The sequence below is a fragment of the Asterias amurensis genome, chromosome 7, assembly GCF_032118995.1.
Source record: "Asterias amurensis chromosome 7, ASM3211899v1".
In the NCBI taxonomy this organism is placed as follows: Eukaryota; Metazoa; Echinodermata; class Asteroidea; order Forcipulatida; family Asteriidae; genus Asterias; species Asterias amurensis.
Window position 1 is genome coordinate 1,900,246 of NC_092654.1, and position 14,314 is coordinate 1,914,559.

Here is a 14,314-nt window from a genome sequence, read left to right on the forward strand (position 1 = left end):
TGCTTTAAGATGCTTTATTTTGAGACCTCTCATTCTAAATATGAGGTCCGAGATCAAATTCATGGAAAATTACAATGCATTCATCCTTCTTTCTCGAAAACTACGACATTCAGAGGGAGCTGTTTCTCACAATATTTTATACTATCAACCTCTCCCCATTACTCGTAATCAAGAAAGGTTTTATGATTATAATTATTTTTGAGTAACTACCAATAGTGTCCACAGCCTAAAAAAAAAAAAAAATGGAATGAGTATACTATTTCAAAACCAATGAGTGTACTATCCCTTTGTGTTGTGTTTCTTGAAAACTAAACGATTGGAATGAATATACTTGGTCAACAACCAATGATAAACAAACATTCTGTCATTAATGGTTCTTAAAACCTTTTGAACATTCTAGCTCCACAAACAAATATCCTCAGTCAATATAATTAAAAAAAAAAAAAAAAACAGACTGTGAAGTGGTTTCTCTGGAAAAAGAGATGTACTTTTCATATAAAAAAATAATAATTACATTACACTAAAAATACCAAGCACCTGCGAATGATGAATTGTCAATTTATCTTTCACAAAAAATTGTTCGCCATCTACTCTAGACGACAAGGCTGACCTAGTTTAAAATTACTCCGATCACTAAAAGTGTCACCGTCCTACACAACAGAGTTATTCTTCACGGGTCAGCTGATGTGTTGCGTGGCAATCAAGTTTGTCAAAATGGAGCGAATCCATTAAGGTTTGTATACTCTGGATGTACACCGCGCTATATCCAAACTTGATCAAGACGCAGTGTCCCTATCGTGTCTGCACTTATCATATACATAATAAAACAGATCAGAAATATGTATCTGTCTGTCTGTCTGCCAAATTACATTTTATTTTCATGCTACTGGTAAGGAATGAATGTACTTTCCAAAGTCAATGATATATGGTTTGTGGTAACACACCATTGTAACTACAAACATACAAACAGACATGTTCAAAGCACCCAACAAAGATCAGAGCATTTTACAAAGCTTAGGATATCTAAATGAACAGATAAAAAATACGCATCTGTTTGTCTGGCTGTCAAATTAACTTTTTTTTTCATTATATTTTTTTAAGCTGTAAGAATTGAATGTACTTTCCCAAATCAGGGATTAATCTTCAAAAGCAGACGTTGCAGAGAAGTTGGACAGTCTTTAAAATGTCAAAAAGACCCTGCAGTACATTTGCTTTTTAACCGCCATCCTCTTGTTACATATCTGCATGATGCGTTGTTTTTTAAAGGTCGTCGAGGCATTTTCAAATTCTTATTAGAACATTACAAGGGGCACCAAGGCAATGACCAGGGGCAACAAGGCTAATTGTCACAAAGGCATTCTCTCCTTGGTACGGCACCTTTATGAAAAAGTTGTAAAGTTACTATTTGAACATTTAACGGGCACCAAGGCAATGAAGTAGCTCTTGAAAGGGCAAGGGGAACCTCTTCAAGGAAATTGTGAATTTTTATTGGACCCTTAAAGGGCCACCAAGACAATGGTCCAGGAGCACCAAGACAATTGCCAGGGACACCAAGACAATGGCCTGAGGCACCAAGACACCGGCCTGTGGCAATGAGGGCAATTGTCTCCGTAAAGCATCGGGCTTGTACACCATTAGTGACGTATGTAAGAATAGTCGCCCTTACAAGTAATGACCAGCGTGTCTGAGTGTGTGTGTGTGCATTAAGCATCCATTAACAGGCTCAGACACTCACACTGTGATGTTACGACCACATGCTGAAAAATCGTGCTCATTATTTCAAAGTGCTTGGTTTTGTCTCAGTCAAGATAGTCAGTAGGGATCAACTTAATTCCTGGAAATCCCTTGAGGGCAGGATTTAGCCATCGGGGCCACAACCGGATACAGGACGAGAATAGCTTTGGATGAGGAGATTTTTTGTATATTATATGCTAAAACAATACTGATTGACAGAAGGTTGCAGTGTATCATTTACTTACAAATTTAATTAAGTATTGTGTACTTTGTATTTAAACAATTGTGAATGAATTGTTTCCTTTAAAAATTATATTTTAACGCTGCACATTAACACCCCAAAAATACATTTAACAATGGACATAATACAAACATATATTGAAAATTTAACATTTTAGCATTATTTCTTTTTAAAAGATCATTTTCTTGTAATTATTTTTTAATTATCTTATGTGTCATCTTATACTGTCAAGCTTTCAAATGTCATTGGAAATTCAAACTCAGAACAAGTTTTTATTATTAATATTATTAAATTACTTCTGTTAAAGAAACCAAGGATACCTCATACGTGTACGTTAACTTAATCACTTTGTAGCTCACAAGCCCAAGGAAACTTGTAACCAAGGGTGCAATTTGCTGAGTTAACCAGAAACAAAGCCTCCATGTCCCATCGGAAGGACAAAACAATTATAGTAGAGTGTCTTGCTTAAGTCACAACTGCCACTACCGGGAGTCCAACCCACACTCTGCTGATCAGAAACACGAGCTCAGAGTTAACAAATGTCTTGTTTTATGATCAGGCGAGCCTTCAATTTTACCGAACTCTTCCAAACTAAGATTTAGGACTTAGGACGAGTTAAGTTCCGTATCCTTACGTTAGAATACTTGAACCCATCCTAAGGTAGGACAGAGTTTCCTGAAATCAGCTGCTGGAGTCTCATCTCTGAGAGGGCAAGGCTATTTTCATTTTGTAAAGTCTATGCGGAACTTCTGACAGGGGCACCAAGGTCAATACCAGGGCCCAATTTCATGGCTCTGCTTACCGTAAGCACAGAATCGGCGCTTACGGAAGCAGGGAGTTCTGTGCTTACGGCAAGCCTATTTCACAAGTTAGCGGCGACAGCGCGTGCGTACTCCACGTTACTAGGCATTCTACGCTTACAAGGCTAGCGCAAAAATTTGGCGCTTGCACGTAAGCGGGGAATCGTGTTCAAAAGCGCAGAATTCGGCCAGAAGCAGAGCCATGAAATTGGGCCCTGCAGGGCAACAGATTTTATGTTGACCTCTGTGAACTCAAAGGTAGTTCCAGGTCTGTATTAGTTCCTCACAGCTTTAAAAACCCTGCTGATACGATTAGAGATGAAAACTTGTGTAATACCTCAGCCCCTTCAAAGCGTAGACTGACAAAGCAGCCGATCATAAATTGGTGATTTGTTAACAAAATTGTGCACTTGCATTGAAAGGATGAGCAGCTTTACATCTCTGACAAAGTCATTTCATGTCACATGCTGTCTGTTACGAGGCGGACGTGATAGGTATTAGAATTGGATCCTCCAAAGTGATCCATTAATCCATTACAACAAATGATAGAATGCAGTTCTTGTTATTATGATAAATATGGCACGTTTTCTTTGTGAACATGGTTTTGACTTTTTAAAAGACTGCCATTATATATATATTATGTCTTCTTCTTTATTGAACAGACCTGGGAGCAGTTCGTTCCTAATGAACTGAGTGCTTCATAAAATGTATATATTTCACCCCCTCTAAATTCTGAAATGTCTCTGTGTGGTCAGGCAGTTAGACTGCAGGGCTTGATGTGCTGAGGCTTAGCGATGTAATTCAACGGACCCAGACTCTGGTGTTGTCAGCAGCAGAGTGTGGGTTCAAATCCCGGTAATGACACTTGTGCCCTTTAGAAAGGCACTTAAAGGCAGTGGACACTATTGGTAATAACTCAAAACAATTATTTGCATAAAACCTTACTTGGTGACGAGTAATGGGGAGAGGTTGATGGTATAAAACATTGTGAGAAACGGCTCCCTCTGAAGTGACATAGTTTTCGAGAAAGAAGTAATTTTCCACGAATTTGATTTCGAGACCTCAAATTTAGAATTTGAGGTCTCGAAATCAACCATCTGAATGCACACAACTTCTCGTGACAAGGGTGTTTATTATTTCATTATTATCTCGCAACTTTGTCGACCAATTGAGCTCAAACTTTCACAGGTTTGTTATTTTATGCATATATGTTGAGATACACCAAGAGAGAAGACTGGTCTTTGACAATTACCAATAGTGTCCAGTGTCTTTAACCATAGACAAAATTGTGAAGGTAGTGCGTTCTGCTCTACCAACCAGGCTGATAACAGACTCTGAAGGGGGTAACCCTGTTTCATCCCCAGGGGTAGGTGGCAAGGTGCCCCGGGTGGTAGTTGATTTGGGTTGATAGCCCAAATCAGTTAAATGTAGCCCTCACTTTAAAGTGGCCGTCCGGCCTGGTGAGCCCGAAAACTGTTTTAAAACCCCCCATAAATTCGAGGGTTGAACGCCAACAAAGGTTTGTGTACTTTTAATGCTGTTAAGCACCACAAGGTTGGATCAACTTAAGCCAGTCAAGAAATCTAATTACCATTAATAATGATAAATATTAATACCCCATTATGTTTAACTCTCCAAACAGCAATCACGGTAAGTGGGTAAATGATGGTGCAGTGTCACTGGCTGTTAAAAATCTCACATAAAAAAGACATACTAGTTCTCAATTTTCCCCTCCAGTGCTTGAATCAAATCTGTTCCGCAATATTTATTCTGCTTGACATATAACAGCTTCTCCCTTGAGATAAAACACTTTGACTTTCTTTTCACTGGGAAGCAAAATGTTTGGTTTGAGTCGGGCAATCTCCAACAGACTAGTTATGCGTCTTTGCATCTGGATTTGTCCTTGGGACATTGGCGATTGCCAACGACGCTACTTCGTTTACTTTGAATAAGATAAAAAGATATGTTGGAATCACTTGAGATGGGACTAACCCAGCCTGCTGGGTGGTATTTATCCCGCTATCTCAGGATGCGTCAGTTTGTATCAGTGAATTTTGGTTCTGTGCCAAAGTTTATGTCAGAAGACAGATATATCTTTTAAAGAAAATAAATCAATTGCAAAGAGGTTCATTTGTTATGATTTCAAGCCCTGTAGTGTCATCTTTGAGTGGGCAATGCCATTTTTATTTTGCAAAGGGCACTTCCATTGGACAACATATAAGTCTATGGGAAACTTATCAAAAAGAGCACTAAGGTCAATATCAGGGCAACAGAGGTCAATGCCTCTGTAGCAGAGCTGACAACATTTTCATTTTGCAATCAGGAAGATTTTGTCCAAAAATCATGGAGACATTACGAATTACAATTAAGCGTAACAGGGAAAAAGGATCCATAACCAGGGAGTTTTCAAAAGTGATCATCAGAACACAGCATTAGATTGGTCAATATATATTTGTCTCCTGATGATGACTCCACGGTAGTACAGTTAATCACAATATGTAAAGTAGTAGTCCCACCCTATTTTCTATACCATCCGCCCGGGTAATAGTTAACAAAGCAGGACAGCTCTTTTCAGAACTGAGAAGTCTCCCAACCCCCCGAACCACAGTAGTAGAGTAAAGCAAGACAGTTTTCTAAGAACAAACTCTAAGTAGAGTAAAGCAAGGCAGTTCTCCAAGAACAAACTCTACCTGGCTAGCAGATACACACATGGTGTTACCGCAAACCGGATATACATTGCTACCTCAACATGCAATGCCTCAAATCCTATATAAGATTGGTTAATTTTACACAGAACTTTCTGCAGAATCCTGGAGAGTTGGCAGCTCTGTTCTGACCCGTATGTAAGTGTAAGTCCATACAAGGATGCTCTGTATGCAAACATTTGAATATTAAACACTGCTTGTCTTAATTTCTCGACAAAAACTTTGTACTTTGTACTCTCTCGTGTTGCCAATGGATGTCAATTATCCACAGTTTGAACGTGGACAGAACAAATTTCAGTTAAAATTTGACATTGATCCGTAAAGTTATTTCCCACTGCACCCATCAGTCCTCAAACTAACCTGTCAGGTAACGATTAATCATGGGCGAGAGCAGTCGGAAAAAATAGTATGTTTTTTTTTTCTGCTGGACCCAGTCCTTTCTGGATATTAGACTTGGCCATACCCAAGTTAAGGGGGCAGTGCTTTCTGCTCTACCAGCCAGGCAGGCTTCTGATGGATGATACCCAAACCATACATCCATAAGCAGCCTGTTAAGGAGGTAACCCTGTTTCAGCCCCAGGAAGAGATGGCAACAGCCCCCTTGAAAAGTAGTTTTCTTGTGTGTCTGGCAACTTACATAAACAAAAAATAAATAAATAAAAATCACACATCCTGCTGAAATTCTGGGAGTCGTGACTTGAATAATCCATAATGAACACCCTGACAAAGCACTGATAACACTGACATATAAGACAGAGTATCTCGATACAAAATCAAAAATGATGGTTAATTGGTCATTTAATGCATTATGCCAGTCAAATTAAGAGTAATATTTTAAAAGCACGACCGACAACCAACCACTTTAGCAAGTTATAAAACGGGTTGTCAGGTCTCAGCACTCTTTGCATTCATCAAATCGTCTTACATATCAAGAGTGAAGACAATACGTGACCAATTTAATTACTCGTCCAGAACTCAATGTCCTCTTATCCAGGAGGCAGCCATATTTATAGAGCAACAAAAGAATCTCATCAAATTATTGTGTCTGGCCCGACCCTCCTCTTAATAGCATTTTGATTAAGGAAGGCATTGATAAGTGATGCCTAGTCATTAAAAATGCTTTGGAGATGAAAAAAAACATTTCTTACATAATAAAGGTTGTGATTGCTGCGACTTAAAGGCTCATTTAGTAATGACTCTGATGCATTAAGGAAACCTTTTAATTTAAAATATTGCAGTTATGGAAAAAGATATCACTTTTTACCCCCCAAAATTTGAATCTAAGAACTGTAGTATTGTTTCTCAGAGAGTGAATTCTAATTCCAGATTAGTCTCCCTGCGGGGGAAAAACTGCTCCAGATTTCCGGCAGTATCTCAAAAATGCTATCACCTTTTGAAATGAAATTTCCGCAGGTTAGTTTTAGGGTATTTATTTACAACCGTTTAGTATTGAAACAAAGAGTGGGTTCTAATTACCAAATGTATACAACCCCTTTAACCAACAAAACACAAGTTGGTTTACATCAGGGGTGACCTCGTCAGGCGAGCTCCGACTTTATTGACATGCGCTATTCACATTCAAGTAATTGTTATGACACGTTGTGGTGCTTGTCATTGGTAGACTGGCATAGGATTCGAACTGCCTCTAGATACCAGGCAATCTTGGTGGTCTAGTTGGTAAAGGTTGTGGGTTCGAATCCCTCCCAAGTAATATGCCTGTGATTTTTTCACCTGACTCAGGGAAATGCTGAGTTTACAGTGCTTTCACACATCGGTGTAAGGTTGAACCAAAATAAAATATTAAAATATGATTTCCTTTTGAATGAAAGACAAAGTAAAGTGCCACAAATTCCACACAGGGTGTCCAAAAGAGACCCAGACTCTCATCTGACTAACCTCCACTCATTAACTAGAGACGAGCAAAAGTTAATGAGTGGAAATTATTAAGTATTTCTACCAACCACTGATGAGCAAATAGTGAGATAATTATAGAGTCAACCTAGCGATTATAAACTACAGACAATTGACCAGAAAACTTAAACTCCCTCCGCCCTGGATAAACATCACTGGCTTTGGCGCTCCATTAAACATTCCACTTAGTTAATTAACAGATCGATGCTTGCCATTTATCTATCACACACTATGGATTAATTGACCAATAGGATTTCTGCACCAGTCACTGTTGCCATACTCAGTCAAACATGGCCGTGTAAATGCTGGCGTTGCTAACGGCTCGTTTGTTTGCTTTGGAGGTGCCTAAGAATAGGTGTTTCCCCCATCCTACTGGTCCCTAATGGACTTTCATCCTTGCGATTGACGCAGATGCTTATTATTTTAGAAACCCCATTTGATGTGTGATGTCTGAATTTGTGTAACCATTACATAGCTTTAATGATAGTGTGACTGTTAGTTGGGCAACCGATTTAAATACCAAGAAGGGAGGGTCATTATTCACAGGTTTCTTTTTTGATCAGTTTAATTTATTTTACTTTCACAGATTTCAAGACTAAATGTTCTTCGCCAACAATATTAAATAATTTTTATAGCCACAAACTATGTTAAACCAAAGTATTTGAAGAAACAAAATCGTCACATGCAAAAAGCTTAATATGATTTTGACCAAACTAGTCCCGGAAATTTATGTAGAGGCAAGATTTGCACAGTTCGTACCAAAATTGCATCCATTGCATTTAGATACCTCCAAATTCCCCCTTTCCCGGAAAACAAAAACAAAAACAACCAGCAACAACAAAAAAAGCATCATTTTCAAGGCTCTTTCTTTTTTTTTGTGGTGAGGGCCTTGGTTGAAAAGTCTATCACTAGCCCCATGCACTTAATATCTAAAACCAATTGGCCATTATGATCACAAGAAAAATGATGGATCGCTTTACAGAAATGACATCCCCAGGGAATAACTGCAGCCTGGGCAAGGCTCAGCAGGAAAAGATCGATCACTGAAGAGGTGACAGAAAATACATAAAAGTGGCCAATTATATCCAGCAAAATAGCCTTCAGCGCAAACACTTAGCGCCTACTCATTTTTTTGGTGGATGACAACATTTTGGACAACTTGACACTGAATGTTGTACATTGATCCTACAACATTTTAATAGATTTTAAAATTGCATCAGGGGTGGAGAATATTACTTGGTTCGTCAAATGTTTATCATATTGTAATATTTTATTTGGTTTAACCCTTACATCGATGTGTGTAAGCAGTTGTTTGTTTAAGTACTTTCCCAAGTAAAAATAAATAATCACAGGAATATTACTCGGGTGGGATTGGAACCCACAACCTGAAGCAATCTAAAGCAGATGTCTTACCAATTAGACTTAGACCAACAAGATTCAAACTGCCTCTAGCTGTTGGACAATCTCAATTAAATAATAATAAATAATAATAATTTGTTTTTAATATAGCGTCTTACATAAAAAATCTCAAAACGCTGTACAGTGATTTACAAACATTAAGCTAAAAAGAGTAAGCAAAATACAGCAAAACTACATTGTACAATAAGAACAACAAAAACAAACAATGACAAACACCAAAACGAGACAATCAACAAAATTATAACACCATAGAAAATACAATGAAAAAAACAAATGTAAAAAGTCAGAGATAATGTCTTTTAAAAAGAAATGTTTAGCAAAGATTGTTGGTCTGAATCCAAACCAAGTAAAATGCCAGTGATGTTTTTTCACAGAACTTGGTACTGAGTATTCAGTGCTGACACCAATCAGAGTAAGGGTAAAGCCCAAAATAGTATATCATTTAAATAAATAATTTCATCAGGAATGTTGTCACTTACCGATTATTAAGATAGGCTTTCTGCCAAACTTTAATCTTCCCCTGATTCCCTGGTACTGCTGCCGGCAACCCGCAGACCACACACGGACAAGGTATTCACAACTGAAGAACAAAACTAAAATTATCTCCTGTGAAAATTAAAGAAACAAAAACTTATCTGAGTAATGCGTCTCATCTAATCTCATTTTATCCACTCGGTGGGCATGCAGACTCACAAAATATTATTTTGAGCGAAAACGTGGTTTGATTGTAATAATAACAATAAACGGCTTTTATATAGCGCCCTTAACCCCAAAGGTTCCCGAGGCGCTTCACAGAGATTACAAATATTAAGCAGATACAGCCCAATTTAAGGAAAAACCAATTAAAGAAATAAACAGATTCAACATGCTTAAGAAAATTACAAACGACCAAAGACAATTATTAAAAAGTTAGGCAAGTATTGATTGATGTTGACATGAAATAATGGTATTTAAAATGAAATGAATGGCTGAGTGGTCTTGGAGTATCAAACTCAAGGTTCTGATGGCTGAGTCATCAGAGTGTGGGATCAAGTCCAAAGACATTGGGCAAGAGATTCATGAACTATAATTGCTTCTCATCACCCATGAGTAAATGGGTACCTGTGAGGGCAGAGATTGTTTTGAATGATCAGTAACTTGTGAATTTGACTGCAGGAGCTGCATACTCCAAAGGAGTTAGGATGGAAAGCTAATAATTGCCATCAATTTAACGGCAGTGGACACTATTGGTAATAACTAAAAAATAATTATCAGCATAAAACCTTACTTGGTAACAAGTAATGGGGAGCTGTATTGTATAAAGCAATGTGAGAAGCGAAGTGATGTAGTTTTCCGAGAAAGATGTAATTTTCCACGAATTTGATTTTGAGACCTCAAGTTTAGAATTTGGGGTCTCGAAATTAAGCATCCAAAAGCACACAACTTCGTGTGACAAGGGTGTTTTTTCTTTCATTATTATCTCGCAACTTCGACAACCAATTGGGCACAAATTTTGACAGGTTTGTTATTTTATCCATATGTTGAGATACATCAAGTGAGAGGACTTGTCTTTGACAATTACCAATAGTGTCCAGTGTATTTAAACAGCTCAGCCAATTCTCTTTTAGTATGGGTCGGGCGGCCGGGTTGAAAAAGAAAAAACAAAAAAGGACCCTCCTCCGTCTTTTAAAGGCTGAACATTAAACTGGCCTTTATTATTATGCCAGTCAACGAGAGAGTGCCTTCTGGATGAAATATTTCAGGCGAGAGTCTGGTAAAACTCTGGGGGTATTTCCCTACAGATTACTAGCCCTCATTGAACCTCTACCTATATTTCCCTTCCCTTACCAGTTATAATACCACAAATGATGGATTGGGGAAAGTAGAATTGTACAAGTTGCCAAGCATGACACCATAAAAATGAACGTAGATGAAACGACCCACTTTCATATTTCTCTACAGAGCGGGGGACAGAGGAAACGTAGAAACACTCGCCTTGGAGTGTCTTCCCACGGGGACCAACCTTTTTTCTCGTGTTGATGAGCTATAAGATGGGCAATTTTCAGCCAGTTTGTCATTCGACAAAATTGTCAATCATTTTGTGATGAACTTTTAAAGGGAGCTAATACTTTTGATTTTTGTAACCATTTGATTGCTTTAATCCTATATAAATGTAGATTTATACAATAAAAATTAACTTTGAAAAATTTCATTTCAAAAAGTAGCATTTATGAGATATCCTTGAAAGAGCGTTTGTTAAACAGCTACCTGAGCAGAATGTTTTCAACAGAAATTGTATTTTTACTTGTTTTTAATGCACTTGTTCACCATTTTAATATAATTTTGATGTGTACACTTCTGAACTTTTCGTAAATATCGATTAAAAAATCAGGCCCCTACCTAAAGGTTTTTTGAAAAACTAAAAACACTTCTGCCGTTGAGAGCGGGCGTCAAAGGACAATGCAGCTGACGTCATTTGTGGGAGTTTGCTTTGTTATACATCCACGCTGCAACAAAGCGGCTTTATCTACTTATGACGTTTTGAGAGTGATTACGTAATGGGGCTTTTCGCAAATCTTGCAGAAAAGCTCTGGACAAGGGCATACAAACTGATTGTTTTTTTACACAATTGAAACCTATTTATAATCATATGACTCGATTTCCTTATTCATCGAAAACATTTTAAGGGGAATTCAGCAAAGTTCACAACTTGACATTTTCGTTCAAGCAGGTCTTTAAGTTGCACCGGCATAGTATTTTTACAGTGTATCTATCTGTGACTTGAACAACTAGCAAATCACACTGGATTTTGAATGATATTATAGTGAGCAAATATCTTATCAGTTATAAGTAGTTACAAACAAACAAAAATGGTGAAAAATTCACACAGTTTCCCTTGTGGTTTATTGCTTGATATCTGATATAATAATTTGCATCCCCTTCAGGTGATCCCCTGGCTTTAGCTTCCCATGGTGTGATTCGTGGCGACAAGGCAGTTATTGGTCGTATGGCTTCTGACTGGCACCCCTGACCAAAGATATTGACACTTAGGGAGACTGCCAACATAGGACTAGAAAGCTCAATCGGAAGAGCGCTGGTACATTAACCCGGAGGTCCAATCCCGCTCTAGCCAATTTTTCTTTGTTCATCCCCCCAAATCTTATCAGGAAGAAGTCAAACATTTCTCTATTTGAAAATTATATTCCCACTCAAAGCTGACATGCATACAATGTCAACTTGAATACAATCAGTATTCATGTTCTTCAATAGCAAATTCTGCTGTAATTGTCTCCCAAAATTTGCGAAAACAAATTCTGCCCAGTTTAATCACTAAAAAAAATAACAATTTGCCAGGGGTTTTCATGTTTTTGTATGAGCCCTCGACAACCCAGGCCATGTACTTTAATGAGTTGAAATCGGAGAGCCCACGAGACCCTTGGTACATTAACCTTTTGAATGTTGTCTTTTAATTAATAGAGAGAGGGACAAGGGGTTGTGGGTGAGGGGATGCACCCGAAGACGGACCACAGTGGCATGATGTTGATGGCATACCTAATGATCACGGACATCGTGTGAACCACGCCAAGCATTAAGGATAGGCTTATGCCCGCATGTAGTCCCCAGAATAGAAGAGTAAAAGGGTATACAGGGTCTCAGTCTGGCGACAGATCCGGAATAAGTCTTGATCCCACTCTATGGATTCGAGGTACCAATCCTGTCAGATAACTGGAGCGCAAGGGGAAGGGGGGTAGCTACAGATTGTTGATTTGACTTGGATGCAAAGTGGATGGGCAAACAAAAAGCTAGACATATCGACACAATTCAAGACGTATAATTCAATAGGAGTCCTTCTATAGACCCCTTCTAAAGGCTCCTTCGGTCTTCCAAATTCGTGTTTATTTGTTGAGCATTTCAGGAGGATCGTGCATTCACACAAGCTGGAACCTCTCTTAGGAATGAATTTCATAGTTTGGTTTTTATTAAGTGTTTTTGTTAAACAAATAAAATATTAACAATATTTGTAATGTCCACACTTTTGCTCACCTTTTTGCAGACAATATTTTGTTGTTTGTTTGTTTTTTGTTTTTTTACTTGTTGTTTGCTTTGTAAAATCCCAACTATTGTTACTAGTTTACTTTTGATTATGTTTTGTTGCTTGATTTCCCAAATTGAACTTTTTTTTTTCTGCACAAGTAATAAACCACATGGGAAAGTAACATGTTGGCTCAGTGGTGTAAGGAAGGTCGTTAACTGCACATGTCCATATTGATCAGAGGGTTGTTAAATATAAAAAAATAACAATAATAATTTATTCATTTATATTGTGCCCATTCCATAAAATATACACAAGCACATAACAAATAATATAAAAATATTCAAATTTTACAACAGGAAAATACACAGCAATGCTTAGAATTGACACAATATATAATACTCCACAATATAAAAAAATCATAAACAAAAAATGGTTATTTTATGCGATACAATTTCTTTGGAGACCACTCTTGCCCTATAAACACCAATTACCAGGAGCTCCAACATATGCAAAACCAAATTTATAAATTCATACAAACTATAACAACCTTATAGTCTTGAGCCCACAAGTTGGTATTTCAGAATTCTAGAACTAAGAAGTCAGCTTCCAATGATATCCAATACTCAGAACCAATCATCATAAAAACATTTTTGCAACTTGAGACCTTCTAGTAATCTAACACTATATAAAAGCTGAACTATGTCTTGGTAAAAAAAAAGCAAAACTCTACTCCGATTTCATAAAAAAAACGGGTTAAGTGATTCTTACGTACCATATAAAATAAGACTCCTTCAGCGAATTGGCAGGAAGGTATTGTTGACAAGACACTGAAAATTAAACAGGATAGTACTGTGCTGAATCTGCAATGAGATAAAAGAAGAAAAAACAATCAGATAAATATTTTGAATGAAAAAAATTACTGACATAAAGGCACTGGACACCTTTGGTAAATGTCAAAGACCAGTATTCTCACTTCGTGTATCCCAAGATATGCATACAAAAACAAACCTGTGAAAATTTGGACTCAATTAAGAATAATGAAAGACAAACACCCTTTTTTGGGAACAAACTTGTGAGCTTTTACCTTAAAAAAAGGCTTCAGGCCTGATGTATTTTAACATTTGAGTGAGAAATTACCTCTTTCTCAAAAACTATGTTACTTCAGAGGGAGCCGTTTCTCTCAATGTTTGATACTATCAACATCTCTCCATTGTTCGTTACCAAGTAAGTTGTTATGCTGAAAATTAACTTGAGTTATTACCAAAAGTGTCTAGTACTTTTAAACGCATCATTGGCAGTGTACACCTTGGGTAATTGCTAAAAAAAATTAATGACCAAGGAGGAGGCCAAGGAGGAGGCCAAACAGGATGCCTCACATTCAAGAAGGCTATAAATAAGAAATAGCGATCACATTGATGGAAGAAAATACGAAGGTAAAGTCCTCCCTATTAATTTCAGGCACAATCCAAGCACAACACCACTGGGAAAT

General features: G+C 37.6%; 1 protein-coding gene across 1 annotated transcript in view; it reads right to left on the reverse strand.

Moving 5' to 3' along the window:
- The window catches only part of LOC139939295 (potassium voltage-gated channel subfamily KQT member 1-like), a 98,877-nt gene that overhangs the window by 24,281 nt on the left and 60,282 nt on the right, over window positions 1-14,314 (reverse strand). The window contains exons 2-3 of the mRNA XM_071935056.1: window positions 13,598-13,685; window positions 9,290-9,416 (exon numbers count right to left, since the gene is read on the reverse strand). Coding sequence (XP_071791157.1) covers window positions 9,290-9,416; window positions 13,598-13,685 — 215 coding nt within the window. The remainder of the gene's footprint in view (window positions 1-9,289; window positions 9,417-13,597; window positions 13,686-14,314) is intronic.